The following is a 24,822-nucleotide window of genomic DNA, read 5'->3' on the forward strand; positions in this document are numbered from 1 at the left end:
GTTTTAAATAATACAGACAAAACACAGAAAATCAGTGGTTTTAGATAACCGCTGATTGATAGATTTACCCCAAGGTAAGTGTTATGCCATGCAGTACGCCAAGACTTGTCTGTGAATATAATTCTTTCTCTCATTAGGATTCTGAAGTACACCGAGACCCAATATTACATTCCTGATTACATTGCACTGATGGAAAAAGCTGGAAAACAGGGAGATATTATTCTAGTGTCAGGGGTCAGCACAGGTGTCAGTGTTGTAAAAATGCGGATAGAGAGTGAATTTTACAAGGTAAAATCATGTTGTATTATATGCACATATACAGTACATGTCTACAAAGCTAGTGCTCAGTGGGAGGCAATCAGGAAGAAGAAATGCTTTATTAATCCTGTATTAATGTGTAAATATTTCATATTAAAATCATAAAGGGTATTTTTTCACAAGAAAGCCCAGCCTATTAACCCATCAGATAAAACCAATAATAAACGAATAAAAAACATATTCAATAATAATATTGGGAGCGACAACAGTAGTGCGGACACCAGATTACACCACTTTCATTGGAATCCCCCTACCCCTCTGTGCTTGCCATCATAACCATCAAAGTGTGTGTGGGGGGGTGCACCCTCCCTTTTGTCTGCTCCTAGCAAGTCCTCACTCTCACCCTCCTTGACTTTGCCGAAGCCCCTCCCATACTTGAGTATTGTCTAATGTCACTGCAGAGCTAGATACTTTAACGGCCTCTTGGCCAACATAGGGCCACCTTCCGTGGCTACATTAAGCAAGGTCCTTGCAAGGGACTACTGTCCACCACATGACCTACCACAGCGGCTTTAATGTATGTGCTCTGCTGCTGTGCCCCCAGTGCTGGAGATTCCTTCTACAGTGATTCATATAAACGCTGCATGTATGTTTAGGATGGCCTAAGGTTGCACCAGTTGGGTTTACGGTAACCAGTTCTGCTAGTTAACGGAATGTCCAATCTATTACACATGAATAATAACTAATCGCTATACTCTCTATGTATAGGTGGTAGGGGGCAGACAGAAACATAAATATAGCAAATGTAAGATACAGCAAACATATGTAGCAGTCATTTTTTTTTTCTTTTAGCTCAAAGCTTGGTTACTTGTGATGTTGTCAAAAGGATAATTAATAATATAGGTACATTGCTATTGAAATTATCCCACTCCATCAATTACATTTCAGTAAAACACTTTCACTTTCTTCCGACATTTCTGATTTTTTTTTCAATGCATGACAAAGGCAATTAGCACATTTCTATTAGCAGATTGCATCATAAAACTTACAATGATTGGAAAAATACATTTCCCATAGTAACGTCCTACTATTTTGTAATACTTTGCAGTGTTTTGCCATTAAGTTCTCCCTGTTTCCTGCAGCACATTCCTATTGCCAGCAAAAGCTTGTTGGTCCTGGAGAAGATATCCGTGAGCCCATGCTGTGAGGTTCTTCTGCTTATTCACGCATATGTTCAGTTCCAAGTGAAGAGGATGGTGAAGGGGAAACATACAGGTGCCCAGGGGCTGGTCAGAGGGGCTGGCTCAAGGGTAAGGCAGCTAAGGCATCTGCCTTAGGCTTCAAGGTGCTAAAGGTCACATTTCACAGATCAATGTGTTCAAAATATGTTCTTTACACCGAGAATGACTTTCATTTGTAGTAGTATCAAAGTGAATTTTTGACAGATATAGTTTTGTGACGGTACAGAGTTTTAACCAGTGAATTCGAATTTGTAGGAGAATATACAAAGCTTTAGTACCTTTAGGTATAAGGGTGTTTTTCATAGTGGAGAGTGCAACTTAGTCTGTAGAAGAGTCCAGAGGATAGCCAGGGGTTAAAAGCCAGCAAGATAATCATCTACAGCCAAAAGGGTTAAGAGCCTGAAGGGTACACATACAAGTTATGGGTCAATACACAGGTAAACAATACAAGAGTAGCACAAAGACAAATTCAATAAACTGGCAGTGAGATGCTTCTAGAAAGCTGAAAGCTACTTATATATGCCTGAAGTTGAGTTAATGGGCATTAGGTCATTGCCAGTAACTGATCCACACCTGCACCAATATAACATGGTCAACAAAGCTCCAGCAAATTGCTACTGAGTCTGTGGCTCACTGTGTAGAGGCTGCACTGCTTCTGTTCTTGTCCTTGGCATCACCATACTCTTTCTGGATATTAGTGGTATGAGAAACCCTGCATCAGGGGAAGAGCTTTTCTATGCCAGAAATGACTTTGACTGGTGACCTCTGAGTGCCAACAACACAGGGTGGTGATGTGAGGCCTGCATGTTCTTTTTTCCCCCAAGTCTAACTTTGTTGAGTCATCTCTGGTCTGTGGTCAAAACAACAACTGTGAGCTTCCCGTATCAGTTGCCTCTAACCTGGAAGAACATTAGTATATTTTTGTTTTGTGCCTACAGAGATGGTTCCACCTCTGGCAAATTACATAGTGCAGTTGGCGGACCAGGTGGTAGCTCCAGGAGGACACCCTAGCATGCCTGTGGCTGATTTGGATGAGAAGACCCTTATAGTGACAGCAATGCAGCTGGGTTGTGCTAGTCTCATCTTTGTGCATAAGAGTATCCTTTATTTATGGTATTTATTAGAATTGAATGAGCTTATCTGAAACCCCATCATTCAGCTCTATCTATAAACATAATATCAGGATTAAGATACATTTGGTCAAATCCTAAGGCTTTGGATGGCTGAGAATCTTGCTAAAATTACTTAGGATTCCAAAACTGACTCCTGGATCCAGTGTATCACATAAATATATACTACGTTGGTATACTAGCTGCAATTCTCTCTCTTAATATTATTAATCATAAATAATAATCAAAATTTTCTGTAGTTGAGAGTCAAAATATATCATTATCACAAGGCATTTATTATGCAAGGATCCAGTTATATACATTGCATTAGCACTGTCCTGCAAAGAAGCATGATCTGCTTAAAGGATACTAGCAAGTATACCGAAAAACAAAATCTTGCTTGTTGGTTTTCTGTTAACTTGTGTTAACAATACTATGACTTGTCAGGAGTATGAGAATCAGGGGATACCTTATTGATATCTTGACTCTGCTTCAGATATTCACATGCATGAGGGTTCCAGACTCCCTAAAAGTACAGTGTGTGCGGTGGAGCCGGGATATCTGCGTATGTTTACATTGATACCCACAGACCATTGTAGGTAAATCAATTGTGGAGATACAAGTAAATACTCTTTTATTCTTCCAGGGTTTTCCATCCGTCCCGGAGATCTCTGGGTCCTTGAAGTAGAAAGGATGTATGAAGTCAGCATTGACGTGTATGACAAGACAAGCATCCAACGGGTCTATCCTTCACATGTATGTAGCTTAATAGAAACTGGCAATGTAATACACTGCAGATGTGAAGCCTACACACAGTGTAGCCAGCCATATTGTGGGCTGAACCAACACTGGAGAATGAGGTTCTCTAGCAACCAGTGACATCACTGTGCAGCCAAATAAGGGTAATTAGTTAGATGCATTCTCAACCCACAACAATGGCTGCCTCCACCACGTGTGGGCAACAGGTACAGGAAGCAGCACATGTTTTGTGTTGTGATGAAGCCTCTGGGCTCAATGGCTGTGTGATAAAAAATGATCCTCACCATCCACCTCCAATTGTTCCTTTATTTCTGTTAATAGAACCTGCGGATTCAAGTTCACTTTCCATCTGAATTCTTTAGTTTCTTGTTTTCCTCTGAAAATGGGTCATACCACATCCTACATGTGAACCATATTGGAACCACCACCATCCGCGCAACACTGCTTAGTGTCCTTACGGTAAGAACAAGCAGATGACAATGTTCACAAGGCGGTCATGAAGTACTGATGGTATCATACCAAGGGATTCCTATAATATCAATCAGGCTGTAATATCCGCTCATTGCTTTGTCTGTGGAGTATAAAGAAGTCTATGAAACCAGAGGCGGAACTAGTAAGCTGTGGGCCACGGTGCAGGGAGGCGGAAACCAGGGTACCCTACCTCTCTGCATCTGTCATGCAGCGGGCCCCATTATCTTCATAGGCCCCGGTGCACCAATGGTAGTTCCGCCACTGGCTGGAATCAAGGCCATTTCTCCCATTAGGCAAGGTAAGCTAATACTCTCACCTTGTCAGTCACCACAACAGCTTTTCCAGCGAGCAGCTAGTGACACCAGTTTATGAATCTATCTATATTTAGATTATGTATATACTAGAAATCATGGAGAATTTGCATGATAAAGTAATTACCCTTCATACATTGCCGTTTACCTAAAGCTGATTATATTGAGACTACGTGATTCTTCACAGGTTTCCTTACTGTGGATGTTTTCAGATCCTCTTACTCAGGACCAAGAGGTGAAGATATTCCTGCCTATTACTTTGTCTCCCCAAATTCTGGCATTCCCGAACTACCCAAAGGATGCATCCTACAGATACACAGTACAGGTTAGATTGGAGGCAACATTCATTTAATATTTTGCTGCTTTGCGCTGGGGCCATGTGTTTGATTCCAACCTGGGCACAAGCTGTATGTGGTTTGTATGCTTTCCCTGTGTTGGATGGATTTTCATTGCTATGGAGTCCTCCAACAGTCTCCAAAATGTACTGGTAGATCAATTAGCCTACAAGTAGGGTGGGTAAGGAATTTACTCTGTAAGCTCCATTGGGACAGGGGCTGATGTGAATGATTAAACGTTCTCTGTAAAGCTGTTGTATAAGATGTTGGCACATGGACAATACTAATAGCTTTCCATGCAATTGTAAGTGTAACTATAATTAACAGAAGAATAGTGATTACTGCTCAGCAATTTTAGAGATTAAAAATAACATTTACTACTTGTGTTTCCAAAGGCGTCTCTAGCATGTGACTGAAGCACCTTGCATATAAATATTTCTGGGTTTTTTCTATTCAATGAGAAAAAATATTTACCATGGTCATTTGTTATGGAACGTATAATGTAAAGCAATGATATAGACCAGTACAATAGTCATTTAATTTGAAGGACTTTTGAAAGGTTTTGGCTGAAAATGTTTCGTCATCATCATTCCCTACATGTAAGGCCTCACTAAGTAGGTATAATAAAGCATACATAAATCAAGTGTATAAAAACAGATCATACATCAAAGCAGAACAAGCATATACAAGGCTAATGACGAAGGTGTGGACATGACACATTGGGTACAGATGTCACTGCTCCTGGGAGCTTACAATCTAGAGGGAGAGGGGAAGACTGAGACCATAGGACCTAGCAGGACTGGAAGTGGAGATTGAAAAGACTGATAGTACCCGGATAGAATAGTATCAGGTGGAGGTAGGATGTGTTATAGTGAGGGAGTAATTGAAGGATTGCAGGGTGGAGTCTGATCAGGCACGCTAGGGGAGATCCATATGTGGCGCAGGTCAGAGGCTAATCTAAAAGAGTGTGAGCAGATGTGGGATACGGAGTTATAATGGTTTTAAAGCAAGGGCACAAAAGCATAAAAAATAAAGGCCATAACATTGTCAAAAAGCAGATTAATAAGGTTCATAAGGGAGTATCCATGAACTGCACAACTTAGGTGCATTAGGTGGAAGGTAACAGGAACTTACAGGAGAGTGATGCATCTTGTCCTCTTGTAGCAGTATTTCCAGGTTAAATGTTCACTTCCTGTTAAACTCCTGTATAACTCTAACTATATTCTTAATTCCGAACTTCTGTAGTTTGGGCTTTAAGTACAGACACGGCTTGTTACTTTACATTCCTGTGGATTGTAAAGGAAAAAAATGTTGTATTGTATAAATTGGAAGTGCTGAAAAGGTTGTTAGTTATAGATAATGTTTCTTCTCTCAGGTGGAGGGAGGTAGTGGGAACTTCTCCTGGTTATCCACAAATAAGAGCATCGCTAGCGTTACCGCAAGCGGCATTGTGATAACAGAAAGACAACCTGGACATTGTCTTATCCAGGCCAACGACCTCATGAACCCTTTACACCAAGGAGAGAGCAAGGTAATTGGGCAACTGGAAGAGATTAGATGTAGATGTGACAGATAATCAATGTATGTAGATTGCAGATGGTTATTAAGTGAGTGAAAGTGTGATGAATTAAACCGGATTATTAGTTTTTGTAAAGTAACTAGTTTATTAAATAAATAACTTTTTTTATGCATCCCTATTAGTCACTAACTTACTCATGTAATGTAATCAGTGAACTCCAGTATACTTTGTTTTGAGCTGAAGTTTTAGAACTTGTTGAAATTTAATATTGTACATTTCATATCACACAGGTTTTGGTGATCTCTGTAATATCATTGGAGCTTCTCCTATCCAATGCAGACACACAGGTTGGGCAGGAGATACATGTTCCAGTAGTAGTGTATGGTAACTATCTGAGATCCAGTGTTCCTCTTATAAACTGTTCTCTATTGGCGCTGCAGATCAGCACAGACAGGGCGGGAGTGTTCAATGTCCTAGAAGGTGAGATATACTATATATAACTATATATATATTTATAATTGTTGACAATTATATGTACTCTAGTTCTAAGCACATGGCATATCGCCATACTAACCACTTGTGTTAGGTAATGTCAGAACCTCGTTCCCTTGTTGCATTAGCACTTCAGTCTTCCCACCATCCTTTTTATTAGTAATCCCATAAACCATGGGTCCACCCTATTTTTCTGTAGTCCAGTCCCATAAATGTATTAACATCTCTCTGCCTGTTCTTGGCAATGATTGAGTTACTTACCCTAATGGCATTTCCCAGTATATAACTAAGACAACCTCGGAGACTCTCTCACTTTTCTTGTTATACTTTCATTCATGTGTTTTTCTCCCATTCTCTGGCATTAGATAGATGTACATTTTCTCCTCCCTCCTGCTCCTGTGTGAAATTACTCGCACAAAATCCTGGACAGGTTAAACTCAAAGTCGGGGTCACAACAGATGATGGGGAATACTACAACGAGAGCATGTTCTCTGCATATAGTCCTCTAAAGGTACCTCTCTTACCGCAGTCCATTCCCCTAAAAGAGTTTTAGGGGGAGATTCAATTAGACAACTAGCTGCGAAGTGTCTCAGGAACGTCCGCGAGACACTTCGCCGGCAATTACAGTACAATTCTCTGCTAATTTCCCTAAAATTAGCAGAGATTTCAACTGTAATTGCCGACAATGTGAACGGCACAATGTCCGTGCACCACATCGCCGACAATTGAATCTCCCCCTAAGAGTTTACTTATCTCCAGATATCTTCTTAAACCTCACATTTCACAGTCCTTTAAATCACACCACTGCCAACTTTTACACTCATATTTATTTTGGTCGCCTCTCCACTTACCAACAAGTCACCTGTTTCCCTAGGCAGTGGATCCTGTGCAAACGGCTCTACTGTCTCTCTATTCAACCAAAGAGATGGTGTTTGAGGGTGGCCCCAGACCTTGGCTTCTTGACCCAACACGTTTCTTCATAGAGCTCAAAGCTCAGGACTGGAACAGCATCCACGCTCATCGAGTTCAAATACCTTCTAAGACAAAGCAGAATTTATATACCTATTGGGTCCAGTGCACCAAACTGGGGGAGCAGGTAATTAAACCTCTGAGAATCATTAGCCTCCTAAACACATAATGATTGACAGTGCTGAAAAAATAACCTGCATTGTGCAGGTGTTGACGTTGAAGCTGGGAAATAAGCCTGGATTGCTGAACCCGAAACCATCTGTGGAAAAGGTAGAAGTCGGTATTATCTGTGCTAATCCTGCAAACATGTTCTTGTATCCTGTGTACCCGGTATCTGCTGGAGTTCAGCCTTGCCCGATCCCGCATCATGACAAGCAACTCGTAAGACTCATCCTCTCTGTCCTTTGATGCATTGTTATGGATTTAGATACAATAGATTCTATATCAGTAACATATTTAAGGTCCTAGAATATGTGACATGAATGAAATCTGTTGGTGCAATGTGTTAAGTCCACTGTTTTGTTAGATACTTGTGTAACACTAAGCGCTTAGTCCACATTGTGGATGCTCTGCGTTTAGATGACTGTATCCATGTTGAGGGACACGACCTTGGAGCTGATCGTCTATGACCAACACAGAAGGAAGTTTGATAACTTCAGCTCACTATTAATTGAATGGACATCTTCCGATGAGAGCATGGCTCATCTCTCCCATAACGAGGACATGCAGATGGTGTCAAAGGGTGATGGCTCAGGACAGACATGGCTACATGGTGAGGGGCTCTAGTTTGATGTCATTGCCATGTTTGTATTATACTCTACATGGCTGTGTTTGGGTCAAGTGCTTAAATTCTCTTTTTAGACTCTGCCATATTTAAAATAAATGTGTAAATCATGAAATTGCTAATATGGCTTATATAACATGGTACTATATGATGTGCGATAACCCATAGCAACTAATCAGAAGTCAGCTTGCATTGTTTGCAGCAGCACATAATTACCCATTGTATCATGTTATTAAGTAAGTTCTATAATTAATTATGAAGCTATTATTAAATATAAAATAGGCATGGATTTCTAAGGGATATTGTTTAAATAAATGTTGCTATGAATGAGGTAAAAGATAAATGACAGTAGATTGCATATACTCAGTTCAGTTTTAAAAGTCCTTAACTTGAAATACTAAGGGGTATATTTGCTAAACTGCGGGTTTGAAAAAGGGGAGATGTTGCCTATAGCAACCAATCAGATTCTAGCTTTTATTTATTTAGTGCATTGTACAAAATAACAGCTACACTCTGATTGGTTGCTATAGGCAACATCTCCACTTTTTCAAACCCCCAGTTTATTAAATATACCACTTACAGTATTTGTATAATATCCAGGGCCTGCTTAATTAAGACATGCAAAACAAACGTAAATTGTATTTTTTTTTTTAAAACGCACGTAAAATTGGGCTTAAGCACGTCTGTATTTGGCTAGAAGCGGATCTGAGTATGCATCTGTTGATGAATATGGGTCTAGGTGCGCTCTGCTCAAACACACAATACACTGCAGGATACGTCCAATACATATGTAGAATATAAATTCCCAAAAGAAGGCACAGAACAAAAATTCAACTAATGTCACCAGTTAATAATATACGGTAATTATTAATGACAAAACATTAAAAGAAAAAAAGATTTTCTTTTCAATTTTTTTTACATAAAATACATTGATCAGGATGTTATTCAGGTCTATTGTACATAAAATACATTAATCAGGATGTTATTCAGGTCTATTGTACATAAAATGCATTTTTACAGTTGCTCCTGATTGTAAACACAAATTCTAGCAGGCACTAGTAATCGGCACTTACCCCATACCGGTAGCTGGTGCAAGTGATACGACCGAAAATCCTTTACCTCTGAGATGCCCCAAGCATTGAATCGGATGCTGCTGACTGCGCTCGGACTTGGCACTCCCACATCTATACCCCAATGTCTCCAGTGTTCCCCATAGGATGAAGGAGAAAGATAGATTGATCCTTTATGGATATTAGTTCACTTCAAAAAATGTCTGCCTCCACTATGTGTATGAAACAGATGAACTTTAAAACACCTAACAACATTGTGGATTATTTCTTAGGTCAGCATCTTCTGGAAGTAAAGCAAGTGAAAGGGACAGTTTTCATCAGTGTCAACTGTGCTGGTTACAGGCCTTGGGTTGAGGAACAAGTGAGTGTTGATCAGCAGTAAGATCTACCTGACGTAGTGGAGCAGAGTTGACGAAATTCATATAGAGACCTCTCTCACAACAGGATCCATCATTACTTCCCATATCCAACAAGCTGGGACTGTCCTTGGTCGATGATGTGTCCGTTCTGCCCAACGTTTCCACCATATTTGATCACCCAGATGTGAAGGTGAATGAGATGCCTATTGTAAATGTTATTATGGCAAAATACAACACATTTTACAATAAACAAATACCTATTTCTCTTGTTTAGCCATTTGGGGGATAAGCTTACCATGGGGCATAGAGGGCGCTGTGTTGGGAGTAAGGCACTAAATTCTAACAACTTGTCTGGCCTGCTCCCTCCCCTCTATGCCCCCCTGGATGGGGGACAATGAGTTTATTTTATAGGGCCTATGAAGTAGGGCACTTTTCAGTTAGTTCTATTTTATTTTCAATTTCATTTCAACTTATTTTCATTATTTTTATGTTTGGCGACCGGGGACCCTGAAGCTGCACTAGAGCAGCAACGAACCGCACAGGGAGCAGCGGCATGCAGCCCCAGACTCCCCTAAGGCAGCTGAGACGGGACTGCCGGCGGTCCACAGCAGTTACTGCGGACAGACAGCAACGGAATCTAAAGTAGCAGGGGGTGTAATAGTAAAAGCTTCCACCAGGATCTGAGATGGACAGGAATAGCTGCCATGTTAGGGATGATATTTGAGGAGGAGGAGGTGTGTCTTCACTAAGTGGGTGGCACCTCCCCTCATGCAGGGATTAAGCAGAGCCCGCCATTTGAAACTGTCACTTTGGGGGGTATTCAATTGTCAGCGAGTTGTTGTTTTTTTTAGCGCGTTAAGTCATTTTAACGCCATTTTTTTATAATTTTCGAGTGGGTTAACTTTACCCGCAATTCAATTCCATTTTTAACGCTACATTTTTTTTCATGAAACGGTCCTCTCGCGCTCCAGTAAGTATACTGAGAGTATAGGGTATGAGAGGCAGCCGTGTTAAAAGCTATTCAATTGTTTTTTAATGCGGCAGGTAAAAACAGGCAAATATGCTGTTTTATCTCGCACCTCCTTGTAGGGGTATTCAATTGTTAGCGAGATTTAGACCAGAGTGTGTTAAAAATAAAAAACCTCTGAAAAGTATTTGAAATCATGTAAAAATGTTGAAAAAAGTTAAACTTCTGTTTATCACTAATGCCTAACTTGTGTAAGTTGATTTTCTTGTGAAAAAATATTGAAATAAAAAAAAAACCATAAAATAAAATAAAAAATAAAATCACTAATTAGATTTATGTATGTTTTTGGTACAAATATGAATGTAGTAATGTGTTTTGACATGGTATAGATGATTGTATGGTAAAAAATAGTTCAATAAAAAAATATGCTAAAATAAAGTACTGTAATGTAGATATTATCAATGTGTAATGCAATCTAATGTATAGAAATGTATGCAAAACCCTTTTTTTGTGTTATACATGACAGCGTTAAAACTCCCCTTCACTCCCCTAAAATCTCGCAAACACAATTTTTAACACGCGGGGGCAGCGTTCCTTCTTTTTCAATTGAATTGCACGAGTTTTCCCACTGCGCTAACTCAAAACGATCGCTATTGCCGGCAAAAACCCGCGTGAGATATTTTTTTTTTAACACGGCGGGGAAAAAAAAATCTCGCTAACATTGAATATCCTTATTTGTCTCTGCGGTGCCTGGTCCATATTGTACCTTGGGGAAAGCTTTTTTTCTATTGCGGTGTGATTGTAACTACTGGGGCTGTGTATCAGTCTTATCACTGTGAGTACTGACCCCTTCCCATGTTATGTGACTGTACTCTCTCTCTGTATATTGAGTACTCACAGATTAATATACACATATAAGATATATATCCTGTTCCAGATGGGATTACGGCTCATTCCACCAGGTCGGTCAGCGCTTCCTGGGTAGCGCAGAGTGGAGGCACGGTCAAACAAGTGTGTCTGGCAGCTACCTGGCCTTCTGTCCACACGTTTAACAAATTCTATCACTTCTTTGTTTCTACAGACACTAGCTTTGGGCAAAAAGTGTTGCCCGCAGCACGATCTGAGCGTACCCACACATAGGGGCACGATCTGAGCGTACCCACACATAGGGGCACGATCTGAGCGTACCCACACATAGGGGCACGATCTGAGCGTACCCACACATAGGGGCACGATCTGAGCGTACCCACACATAGGGGCACGATCTGAGCGTACCCACACATAGGGGCACGATCTGAGCGTACCCACACATAGGGGCACGATCTGAGCGTACCCACTCATAGGGGCACGATCTGAGCGTACCCACACATAGGGGCACGATCTGAGCGTACCCACACATAGGGGCACGATCTGAGCGTACCCACACATAGGGGCACGATCTGAGCGTACCCACACATAGGGGCACGATCTGAGCGTACCCACACATAGGGGCACGATCTGAGCGTACCCACTCATAGGGGCACGATCTGAGCGTACCCACACATAGGGGCACGATCTGAGTGTACCCACACATAGGGGCACGATCTGAGCGTACCCACACATAGGGGCACGATCTGAGCGTACCCACACATAGGGGCACGATCTGAGCGTACCCACACATAGGGGCAGCTTTGGAACGTCCCCATGAAAAGCAGTGTCCCCCAAACGGCTGTACAAGAGAAAAAAGGATTTTTGTACCCACCGTAAAATCCGTTTCTCTTAACCCATTTAGGGTACACTGCGCTCCCACTCCATTTGTTTTGACAAGTTTTTGGTTGCATGCTTCTTGTTTGATTATGGCTTTTAGCCCTATCCTTAGGGCTTTGTAATTTATATAAACTGATTGGCCTCTGTTCAGAGGGCATAGAGAGGAGTGAGCAGGCCAGACAAGTTGTTAGAATTCAGTGCCTTACTCCCAGCACAGCGCCCTCTGTATCCATGGTCAGCAGCATCCCCCAAATGTGTTAAAAGAAATGAATTTTATGGCGAGTACAAAAATCCTCTTATCTCAAAAAAACTCTACTAAATACTAATGTTAGGCAAGTTGCGTCTCCCATTTACTGATGTTGGTAGGAACTGCCATGTTGATTACACTTGCAAGGTGCAATGATGGTTTCATTGATAGACTCCAATACTTCAGTCTCACAAAGGGAGTCATTTAAGAGCTGCAAAAAATCAGGTGCACAGACCTTTTGCCAATGAGACTATTTTACCGCATATACATATAATGGGCTCCCACCCAATCCGCATCTTTATGGTCTATTTAAGTAGATCTCGTATTGTTTATTATTGATACAAGATTGAAATGTACATTCTGCAACATTTGGACAACCCTCTTAATTAATAATTACAGGACTTTTTATTTCTCCTTTATATTTAAACAGTTTAGAAAAAAAGAGAGTATATAAATTGAGGCACTCTTGGGAATATTAATCAAATTTAAAACCTTTTTTATTTTTATTGATATACATTAAAATGTTGTAGATAGTTTCATACAAGATTGCAATATATTTAAAAAAATAACTGTAAAGTGAAGTGACTGTGAAATAATAAAATTGCAGATCAGCTGCAGGAGATTTATACTCCCCAAAGAGTTAATATAAATTATATATAAATATTCCCTGCCAAAATTGTAATTGAACTGTGTTGTTAGTAATCAACACAGCTGTAATACTATTAAATTACAATAATATCGTCTGCTGATTATTATAGTTATATCATCAGATTCTTGACCTTAATGGTTAATTATTAGCGATCCATATATGGTCTGACTCGTGTCACAGTTTTAGTACAATTATAGTCCACTACTACACTCTGCTATATTCACAGAACAACCAACACATGGGTTAATAATACATTGAAACGTTATGGTATCATAATTGGTACTTAATAGTATTTGATAGTATTTAATTGATACTTAATAGTATAATGATATCAAGATTCCAAATCTCCTATAAGACCACACTATCAAAAACTCAACAGATAATATTGTTGATAATTAGCTGTTTAAATGATAGGTAAACTGGTCTCTCAATATAAATTGATATCAATTGGTATGTAATATCAGCAGAGAGTGTCTTTTATAAATGGTTTCAATGATAATCCCCTAGTATATTACAGGGATAATAAATATCTCATTCCTTGATTGTCTAATCAGAGTATGTTAGTGAAACTTATTACAAATAGATATTCAGTGACAGATTAGTCTCAGAGCAGTGAATCTCTCATATGTGGTTCATAGCCTGCCATACATCTTTAATGAGTGAGTTTCATACGTAACGATTCCATCCGTAATCATAGCTAGAATAGGATTACTCGTCTCACTGCCTGTCATCTAAACTTAGTCTGGCCATGATCGCTATCCAGTATATAAGGTGTATATATATATATATATATATATATATATATACAGCAATCATTGTGCATCTGTCTTGTGTAGGCCCAGGGCCTCTTAACAACATTTGGGGCCCCCGGGCAAAGCAGTGCACCGGGGCCCCTATATATATAAAAAATAAAAATAAATGATTATATATATGGGCCCTGCAGCCCAGGGGGTCCGTCAGAGGCAGCGAGAGAAAAAAGTTCCTGAAAAAAAGAAGAAGAAAATACTTACCTTGCTCTCAGCTGGCGATCCGGCTCCCTCCCTGGTCTCCTCCTCCGTCGCGCACCGCAATGGATGTCGGGCGGGCGTAATGATGACATCACGCCCGACATGCACTGCCAGCGCCGCACGGAGGAGGAGACCAGGGAGGGAGCCGGATCGCCAGCTGAGAGCAAGGTAAGTATTTTCTTCTTCTTTTTTTCAGGAACTTTTTTTTTTAGCTGCCTCTGACAGGCCCCCCTGGGCTGCAGGGCTCCCGGGCACCTGCCCATCGTGCCCTATGGAAGAGACGGCCCTGTGTAGGCCCAGAATTTGCACTTGGCAAAGAGTGTATATCAAAGATCCATGTAATCCAAACTAATGTGCATCTCACAGGAGTGTGCTTAACTTTGGTCTGTACGAGCTTACTGTAGTATAATAATTGCAAGTGAACTCCCCTGATCTGCTTTTCGAAGCAGTTTAGTATTGATTAAGTGCAATGCGATATGCTGGTACAAATACAGGATTGTTTGTACTCTAAACTGTAGTTTTATGACAGAAAGGGGTTTTGTTCAATCACCATTAAATCCTTTTCTATGAAGCCAGTGGGGGACTTTACTTTGGGCTTGAGCTGGTTAAGCTTCAGCAACTCATATGCAGCTAGCTTAACCTCAGGAAGAAGTCATTCCCCCTGTCATGCTTCAGGTGTCAGCAATAATGCTGATCAACAGTCTGATGTGTGCACAGATATCCTTCAACAATAGTAGGGAAAAAGTGAGGGGGGAAGAGGGAAAGGAAGAAAAATACTGCACTAGCATATTATAATATGTAGTTATAGATAGATTTATTGTTACACTATCTCCTCTCCTTCCCTTTTAAGGTATTTTGTACAATATTTATTTTATTCTGTCTTAGGAAAGGTGCTATTCTTATGACATGAGAAGTCAATGAATTTTTAAAGGGAGATAAAGCGTCACTGTGTTGCACAGAAGGAATATCCTCCTTTTCTTTTATTAATTTTGTGCATCCTAACACAATGACAGTTTTCCTCTATTTAAAAATTCATTGACTTCCTATGTCATAAGGATAGCATCTTCCCCAAGAGAGAATGAATTAAATATTGAACAAACTACCTGTATAAGGGAAGAATAGGGGATAGTGTAACAGAGTGTATATATATATATATATATATATATATATATATATATATATATATAAAATTAGGAAAATAAAGTTAAGTAGAACCCAAGCTTACAACCCCCTCTGTCTGAGGACACTTGTGAAACTTACCATGCCTGATCGTGAGAAGGGGTCACGCTATCTACCTCTGAAGCTAGCTTCCTCTGACGGTACTTGCTCTCCTCTGGAAAGGGCATAATAGTTGGGCTAAAATTATTCTGTGGTTCCAGTTTTTATACCCATAATTAGAGATATACTTACATGTAATTAGCGATTAGATGAATACTTAAATAATACTAATTTTAGAGAGTTATTGGGATTTTCACCGATAATAACTTTTCTGGACTGAATTTTATTACCGTCACAATGTCTTGTATGATGTTCTTAGTAAACGCTAAATCTGGCAACATTTTTAGGTAACAGAATATTAGATTTAATATTCAGTTTCATTATTGTCATTGTTCTCTTGTTTTAGGAAATCTTGAGTATAGTAGAAGGTTCTGGGTATTTTCTGGTGAACATAAGTGATCTTAGCATTGTGAACATCACACATGAAGAAGGAGAGAGCACCGCGCAGGTAATGGAGATCTAGTCTAGTCTAATAGTAATCTTGCTTTATAACTTTTGTGTTAGTGAATGGCAATCTTTATATAAATTTTTATTTACTGTTGACTAGTAAAATCTACGCTGTACCATGTCAATACAATTTAGTGGGGTAATGAGGAAGAGATCTACATTGTCTACATCAATATTATGTAAGACCCTGAACCTACGATCTTGTAATAATGCGAGGACGTTTCCCCTAGTGGCATGAACAGGAATAACATACCTGAGAAAACCTCCATCTATTCTTAGGTGACCCCTGTGAATCCTGGATCTCTGATGTTAGAGGTGTTTGACCTCTGTATCTCATCTGCGAAGCACATGGCCGCCATTATACACATCTCTGATATCCGGGAACTGGAAATAGACATGGTTGATAAGGTAATGTAATTTTCATAATTCATCATAAGGCATCTGTCTTAACGTTGCTTATTCAAGAAGAGGGAGCTGGTAATTTTCAGAAGTCTGCAAATGAGCCACATGTAAGTAATACAGTCAAGTCCATAAATATTGGGTCATCGACACAATTCTCATATTTTGGGCTCTATACACCACCACAATGGATTTGAAATGAAACTAACAAGATGTGCTTTAACTGCAGACTTTCAGCTTTAATTTGAGGGTATTTACATCCAAATCAGTTGAACAGTGTAGGAATTACAACGGTTTCTATATGTGCCTCCCACTTTTTAAGGGACCAAAAGTAATGGGACAAACTAAACAATCCTTCATCAAACTTTCCCTTTTTAATACTTTGTTGCAAATCCTTTGCAGTCATTTACAGCCTGAAGTCTGGAAGGCATAGACATAACCAGATGCTGGGTTTCATCCCTGGTGATGCTCTGCCAGACCTCTACGGTAAATGTCTTCAGTTCCTGCTTGTTCTTGGGGCATTTTCCCTTCAGTTTTGTCTTCATCAAGTGAAATGCATGCTCAATCGTATTCAGGTCAGGTGATTGACTTGGCCATTGCATAACATTCCACTTGTTAGCCTTAAAAAACTCTTTGGTTGCTTTTGCAGTATGCTTCGGGTCATTGTCCATCTGCACTGTGAAGTGCCGTCCAATGAGTTCTGAAGCATTTGACTGAATATGAGCAGATAATATTGCCCGAAACACTTCAGAATTACTCCTGCTGCTTTTGTCAGCAGTCACATCATCAATACATACAAGGGAACCAGTTCAATGACAGCCATGCATGCCCACACCATGACACTACCACCACCATGCTTCACTTATGAGGTGGTATGTTTTGGATCATGAGCAGTTCCTTTCCTTCTCCATACTCTTTTCTTCCCATCACTCTGGTACAAGTTGATCTTTGTCTCATCTGTCCATAGGATGTTGTTCCGGAACTGTAATGGCTTTTTTAGATGTTGTTTGCCAAACTCTAATCTGGTCTTACTGTTTTTGTGGCTCATAAATGGTTTACAGCTTGTGGTGAACCCTCTATATTCACTCTTGTGAAGTCTTCTCTTGCTTGTTGACTTTGACACATATACACTTACCTACTGGAGAATGTTCTTGATTGACCAACTGTTGTGAAGGGGTTTTTCTTCACCAGGAAAAAAAATTCTTCTGTCATCCACCACAGTTGTTTTCCGTGGTCTTCCGGGTCGTTTGGTGTTGCTGAGCTCTCCTGTGCGTTCTTTCTTTTTAGGAATGTTCCAAACAGTGGATTTGGCCACACCTAATGTTTTTGCTATCTCTCTGATGGGTTTGTTTTGATTTTTCAGCCTAATGATGGCTTGCTTCACTGATAGTGACAGCTCTTTGTATCTCATATTGAGAGTCGTCAGCAACAGATTCCAAATACAAATATCACACCTAGAATCAATTCCAGACCTTTTACCTGCTTAATTGATGATGAAATAACGAGGGAATAGCCCACACATGTCCATGAAATAGGTTCTGAGTCGATTGTCCCATTACTTTTGGTCCCTTAAAAAGTGTGAGGCACATATAGAAACCGTTGTAATTCCTACACCATTCACCTGATTTGGATATAAATACCCTCAAATTAAAGCTGAGAGTCTGCAGTTAAAGCACATCTTGTTAGTTTAATTTCAAATCCATTGTGGTGGTGTATAGAGCCCAGAATATGAGAATTGTGTCGATGTCCCAATATTTATGGACTTGACTGTATATAAATTATAAAATAGGATGAGGTTGCAGTTCATTAATTCAGTGATAGCTCCCTTTTATCTGTTTTTCCTGGTCAATATTTATTGCAGACAAATGTGAGTGGCCACCTAGCTTGGGATGGTAGTCATAGCTCAAGTATTATGGTGCCTACAGGTGCTGCTGTCACTTATCGCTGTGATCAAATGTAAATGCATAATTACGCAAAAAGATAATAAAGCAAATACAAATAACAAAGTATTATTTACGATTCATTCAATACAGAAGAAATGTACTGACATATGTTCTAGAGCTTTCACTAAATGGTGCACAGAAGTTTTCTTGTGCTGCCTAACTGTAATTTACACTTTACTCTCTACTTTTGCTCCAGGTGGAGGTGGGAAAGTCTGTAGTGGTCTTTGTGAAGGTCCAGGATTCTTTCCAGAGACCATTCCTGAATAAGTACTTTGGCATCATGCAACTGACTGTTCAGAGTTCATCCCCTATCGTCAGTCTCAAGTAACAAACTTCTTCACATTCTCATGACACTCTTTGTTACCCTAATGGACCATTGAACTTTTAGATCTTTTATCCATTTCTCTTCATCCTCTAATGAGTTGATTTCATGGCATTTTGATAAATAAATGTTTGAAATGATTTTCTTAACATTATGTAACCATGAAATTTACAAAGAACATGAACATTCTGTCTTTGGGACAGTAGTTTGTCCTTTTATCTCATTTGGTATTTTGAATGTGTATCCTCGTGATTTCTGATCTGTTTTTCCCTTTAAGGCAGTTACACAATAGTGACAAGTTCTCCTGGAACTATCTGCTACATGGCATCGATGTAGGACAGACCACACTGATAGTGACTGCATACGACAAAACCAGAAGGAAGTTGACATCTGCTCCTCGGCCAGTAGAGGTAATGTGACCATCAGTTGTCCTGTTACAATATAGTATCTTTACACAATTCCACGACTTGTGAGGACCGTGCGTCCCTTAGTTTAGATTTTAACAGATGTAACAGTACTAAAACATAATAGTGACTTTTCACATGGCAACCAAGGCAAGAACATTCAGTAAGCCTCCTAGCCAGAAGACAGGACTGTGTCTTGTTTTGTTGCTTGATGTTTTCACCATGATTTAGCAGTAGGACTTATGAGGACCTCATACACTTGTCAGAATCACTAGGTGGAGTTGGTGATACCTGCCAGCAGTTGGCGCTACCGAGTACTGAGGCGCGGAGTCTAACACACCCCTGGTTTTTACCAGGAACCCCTGCAAGGAGGTATGGACTTCGCTGCAAGTGACATGCAGGTGGCGGCCCTCAGTATCAGTCAGCTGGCGAGGTAACAATCGAGGCAGCGGTGACGGCCCAACAGGAGGCAGGATGGAAGGATAGTAAGCAAGCCGGGTCAGAACCAGAGATACGGAAATAGCCAAATCAGAAGCAGGAGAGTGGTCAGGAAGCCGGGTCAGTACCAATAATAACTCAAGGCCAACATCAGGAACCAAAGGAGAAGTCAGGAACAAGCCGGGGTCAGAATCCAATAAACAGTAACACAGGAACAAACGGTGAAGCAAGGCTGAAGACCAAATACTCTGGCAAGCAAATGGCCTCAGTGAGTTCCTTAAAAAGAGGAGAGGGTCCCTGATAGGTGCATCAATCGGCGGGAAAACCGAAACCAATTGCTCGCTAGTCGCAGGGCGACGGAGCGTGGAGCCTTGCGCATGCGTACTGATGGTAAACAGAAACAGCGTCATATCGCTAGGTAACGGTTGCCAAGCTCGGCGTATGCATGCAAATAGAACGGCAAACATATCTAAGCAGCGGGACACCGATTCTGCAAGGAGACAGGCATCCGTTTAGAGACAGAAACAACACGGCGCCTGTCAACACTACAATATCTGCAGTAAAATTAGCAAATTCAATATTATTGTAGTTTCGTTACAGGTACAATCTTTCCCTAGGTGTTTTCCTGCCATCCATTGTCTAGTAGTTAGCACTATTTATCTCAATTATACCCAGACCTTTCCTTAATTTATTTCAAGTATTAACTTCTCTGAAAACATGCCTCATTTAAATCTCTCTTTCAACCAATCTTTTTATTTCTAATTTGAGTCACATATCTCAATCGCCTAGTCCTTTTAATTTAATTTTTGTTTCCAAAACTTTCATTCAAATCATGAATTTACTTCCTCATCCTCTAGTCCTCTATTTTATATTAATTCAAGCACTTATTTAGCTCCTTTGTTCAATGTGTATATCACTTTTCAGGCTATGTCTTGTGTGAATCATACACCCATTTTCACACTCCTCCTTTTGGTTAATATCAGACTCAGATTATCCATTAGGCAACCTAGTCTCTGACCTAAGGTCCAGTGGGCACAGACAAGTCCAGGTTGCGCTAATCCATTTTTGTGAGGAAGGAAGGGGCCACAAACCAGCTTCTAAGGCCCCCATGGGGGTCTTAATTAGGCTCTGGTTCATATACACATTTCTACAGTTCCTTAATCTAGTTTGTATACCCATTTTCACTATCCTCCAGGGCATATCATTACATTTACACCCTATACTCCCTCCCTTCCCCACCATACATTCCTCCCATCCTTACCCATACACTACCTTGCCAATTTTGGATCTCTTTCAGGTTGTCTGATGTTTTTAAGTCTGATTAAGTAAAAAATTACCTGCCAGAAATCACTTACCTCCAAAGTATCTCTCACAATTGGAAAGTGGGATTGAGAGAGGGGCCAAGAAAAATAAATATCTATCTATCTATCTATCTATCTATCTATATATATATATATATATATATATATATTCATATTCAGCTTTTTCTCACTTTCTCTTGTTCAAGAAGTTGATCCTCCTCTCCCTCTCATTTCTTCTCCTTACATGTATACCTCTTGCAATCAAGCCAATCTCTTTGTTCTGTCCTCTGATTACATAAGCCTGACTGGTGTGTCTCATAACGTTTGTTTTCCACCATAGGTTTTTGCTCCTTTCCGAATGGTTCCAGATACAATGACATTAATTCCGCGCAACATGATCCAGGTCTGAACCTTTATTAACTAGTTGTGATCTGGGAGCCTTGATAACAATAGGTGCATCCCCTGCTCCTTTACACCTATGAGAACAGTACTGATGGTTGTTATGTCGCCCCTTCCCACTCACCTGTGCAATATAGAATAATATGCAATATTCAACAAAAGTCTGCAAAGGACACTGAAAGATAATGTCTTCTTTTACAATAACATAAAAAAACAATTACATTGCAAAATCTTTATAGCAATAAAAAAAATAATTATTCTAGTTATCTATGAACAGCCATTGACTCCTCAAGCTTTTTCTGAGTTCCTGAGATACCATTATGGCTATGGCATATTCATGTAATTGGATTAGGTTCATGAGCATGTATAGATATGTGATGCAATCAGTGCCGGATTAAGGGATTGGAGGCCCCTGGGCTAAGGGAGCCTCCATTCCCCCGTGAGGAAAAGTGATCCGAGCTGCCCGCCCCCCGGCACTTACCTCCCTCTGTGGCGCACTGTACGCTCTTTACTGAGGAGATCTCGTGAGAGTGAGACTCACGAGATCTCCTCAGTAAGGAGACTACAGCTCGCCGGGGAAGGACCGCAGTGAAAGTGCTCAGCAGCACTGATCGCGCCGGGGGCGCCCCCGCCCGACCGATCAATACTGCTGCTGAGCACTTTCAAGGGCCCCCTGGATGCCATAGGCCCCTGGGCTGTAGCCCAGTTAGCCCTATGGTTAATCCGGCCCTGGATGCAATGCACAGACTGTTGTGGGCTTAATCTTCGCCTTCTTCAGTTTTCCCCGCTTATACTACATATGCATTATTGGTTTGATTAAACCCACTGCGCTATAATCAGCTGTTGGTACACCAGTTTATGGATTCATTATTCTAGGTCATGTCAGAGGGAGGGCCGCAGCCACAGTCCGCCATTCAATTTTCCATCTGTAACACCAGCGTGGCCACCGTAAATGACGTTGGCCAGGTCACCGGAGTAGCTGTTGGCACCACCAAAGTCACCGGGGTCGTTCAGGCCCTGAACAAAGACACCGGAAACGCTCTGGTCTTTTCTCAGGTAACCAGAGTTATATTAATGATGAGCATTCATATACAAATGGCAAAACTCTAAATTAGTGGTATTTACCACTGATACCACTATTTGTACAACCCTTACAGTTGCTGTATCAAGCATTAGAATACCTAGGCACAAATAACATCCTATGTATATCTCTATACTTTGTAACACCAACTCTTTTTATTTTGTAGGCTGAGCTTTTGGTTGAAGTCATTGAGCTGAAAGCCATCAGGATCCATGCACCTGTTACCCGTCTCATTACAGGATCGGAGGTCTGTACAGCAGACGGCTGTTTCTGTCCTCAATAAGGACAAAGTAGACAACCCTTATTGATCAAGTCACAGAGACTGTGTACTGTATTATCCAATGGGAAGCGAGCCTCCCACCGCTCAACCACTAGAAGAGGCAATGCTGGGCCCCTACCTAAATTTTACTATGGAGCCCAGAAATGAACTCTTTTCCCCCCGATAATGAAGCACTGATTTCTCTTGAAGTGCAGAATTGTCTTTGAAATGCTAAAACAAAGTATTACACCTCCTCTACAGAAAAAAAATCCTATATTATTATATCAGACTAAGCAAAAAAAAAAAAAAATCTCAAAACAACTGGTATATTGCTGTAGGATGGCACACAAGCATCTTGCATGGGCCGTATATCCAAAGACATTAATCTCTAAAAACCAAACAACTAAATAATAATAATAATAATTAATAATATTAATAATAATTTCATACCAAAGTTATATTTTATCTGGTCATTAGTGCCTTCAGACATACGATCAAAGGTGAGGTTGACTTCCTGGAAATAAGAAAGGAGGGTTCGACTTCCTGGAAATAAGAAAGGAGGGTGTCACTTTGCGGTAATAAGAAAGGAGGGTCTCACTTTCCGGTAATAAGAAAGGAGGGTCTCACTTTCCGGTAATAAGAAAGGAGGGTCTCACTTTCCGGTAATAAGAAAGGAGGGTCTCACTTCCTGAAAATAAGAAAGGGGGGTCTGACTACCCGGTAATAAGAAAGGAGGGTCCCACTTTCCGGTAATAAGATAGGAGGGTCCCACTTCCTGGAAATAAGAAAGGGGGGTCTCACTTCCCGGTAATAAGAAAGAAGGGTCTCACTTCCCGGTAATAAGAAAGGGGGGTCTGACTACCCGGTAATAAGAAAGGGGGGGTCTGACTTCCCGTTAATAAGAAAGGAGACTCTTATGTCTTGGTACTAAAAAAAAAATGAGGTTGACTTCTTGCCATTAAAATTAGTGGCTATGGATGTGGGCTGAACTTTCATAGAAATATGCAGTCAGTAACATCTGAATGAACAATATAATTCACTCTCCTTTACAATATATACATTTTTTTGCCAAGTTTGTTCTAAACAGAATGATACACTGGTGACATGTGTGTTGTTGTAAACTGCATTATGAGTGTATGCTGCTGTCTTCTTGCTTCCTCCTGGTGATGATCACATCTCTCCAAATGCAGATGCCTGTATATGTGATGGGGATCTCCAGCAATCAGACTCCATTTTCCTTCAGTAACTCACAGCCTCCACTGCAGTTCTGCTGGTCACTGAATAAGAGGGATGTCGTAACCCTAGAGCCCCGCATGAGCGAGGTGAGACCTCCCCTCTGTGGCACCTATACAGAAGTGATATCTGGATGAGCGTATATATCCAACAATTAGTCCTCTAGAGTCCTGTAACAGTGCAGATTGTTCATATAAAGTCTTCTAGTGTGTTCAGAGAAGATAATGGAGATTCCGTGAAGGGGGCACATGTGGGTTGATCCTGTCACTCATCTCAAGCACCGGAGATGTTCACTGTTCTGTTTGGCCACACAGATGGGTAGCCAAAATGGATCAAATAGAAAAATTTGGTGTTTGGGCCCAGGAGTCAGAACAATTCCAAAACATGTTAGGTCCTGTTTCTGCAGTACAAAGATGCCCTCACTCACAGGTCAACCGGTGGTCATCTTCTGACACCATTTTCACACATTTCCAATAATGATCCGATCAGTTTCTGTAGGATTATTACCAGGCTCTGCTATTATTGTGGGGTAATACATGTGATGATATTGGGTCAACTGCCTCATACCCTCTGCAAAATCACAGTGTGTGTGGCCATCATTATCAACACTACCACCGATTTCATGTAATTCAGCCCATTGATTACATTGCATTGATAATTAATATACTCTTCTGGGTCAAAATAATCAGAATTTTAAAGAATAAGCAGAAAATTGAAAAAAAATGAGTATAACGTAAATATAAAGTTAGATTTCTATATCCACCAACAAAGTAAAGATGCTCACCCATCAAAATCAACTGAAGTTTCGGAGATGCTTGCAGATCCTATTCTGTATGTTTAGCAATAACGGTCTTTCCAACTGTGTGAAGTCATGCTGAAAGTCATATTTCTTAAGTATGGACAGACAGATAGCTTGGGCCCATGTCATAGGTGTTCCTTGACAAAACATTTAAACGCTAATAATAAAAACTGTACTATAATCTAAGCCAATGCGAGACAGTCCCAAATCTACAATATTATCGTTT

At 40.4% G+C, this 24,822-nt stretch overlaps 1 protein-coding gene across 1 annotated transcript in view; it reads left to right on the plus strand.

Moving 5' to 3' along the window:
* Positions 1-24,822, plus strand: part of NUP210L (nucleoporin 210 like) — a 68,079-nt gene that overhangs the window by 20,720 nt on the left and 22,537 nt on the right. The window contains exons 5-29 of the mRNA XM_075187452.1: positions 138-288; positions 1,401-1,568; positions 1,755-1,783; positions 2,406-2,596; positions 3,105-3,173; positions 3,255-3,364; positions 3,689-3,826; positions 4,337-4,474; positions 5,860-6,015; positions 6,294-6,483; positions 6,861-7,041; positions 7,154-7,196; positions 7,370-7,591; positions 7,672-7,845; positions 8,044-8,236; positions 9,591-9,679; positions 9,763-9,867; positions 15,918-16,019; positions 16,298-16,426; positions 18,557-18,684; positions 18,960-19,092; positions 21,166-21,228; positions 22,101-22,280; positions 22,472-22,552; positions 23,755-23,886. Coding sequence (XP_075043553.1) covers positions 138-288; positions 1,401-1,568; positions 1,755-1,783; positions 2,406-2,596; positions 3,105-3,173; positions 3,255-3,364; positions 3,689-3,826; positions 4,337-4,474; positions 5,860-6,015; positions 6,294-6,483; positions 6,861-7,041; positions 7,154-7,196; positions 7,370-7,591; positions 7,672-7,845; positions 8,044-8,236; positions 9,591-9,679; positions 9,763-9,867; positions 15,918-16,019; positions 16,298-16,426; positions 18,557-18,684; positions 18,960-19,092; positions 21,166-21,228; positions 22,101-22,280; positions 22,472-22,552; positions 23,755-23,886 — 3,295 coding nt within the window. The remainder of the gene's footprint in view (positions 1-137; positions 289-1,400; positions 1,569-1,754; positions 1,784-2,405; positions 2,597-3,104; positions 3,174-3,254; positions 3,365-3,688; positions 3,827-4,336; positions 4,475-5,859; positions 6,016-6,293; positions 6,484-6,860; positions 7,042-7,153; positions 7,197-7,369; positions 7,592-7,671; positions 7,846-8,043; positions 8,237-9,590; positions 9,680-9,762; positions 9,868-15,917; positions 16,020-16,297; positions 16,427-18,556; positions 18,685-18,959; positions 19,093-21,165; positions 21,229-22,100; positions 22,281-22,471; positions 22,553-23,754; positions 23,887-24,822) is intronic.

This window comes from Mixophyes fleayi, chromosome 10, assembly GCF_038048845.1.
Source record: "Mixophyes fleayi isolate aMixFle1 chromosome 10, aMixFle1.hap1, whole genome shotgun sequence".
In the NCBI taxonomy this organism is placed as follows: Eukaryota; Metazoa; Chordata; class Amphibia; order Anura; family Limnodynastidae; genus Mixophyes; species Mixophyes fleayi.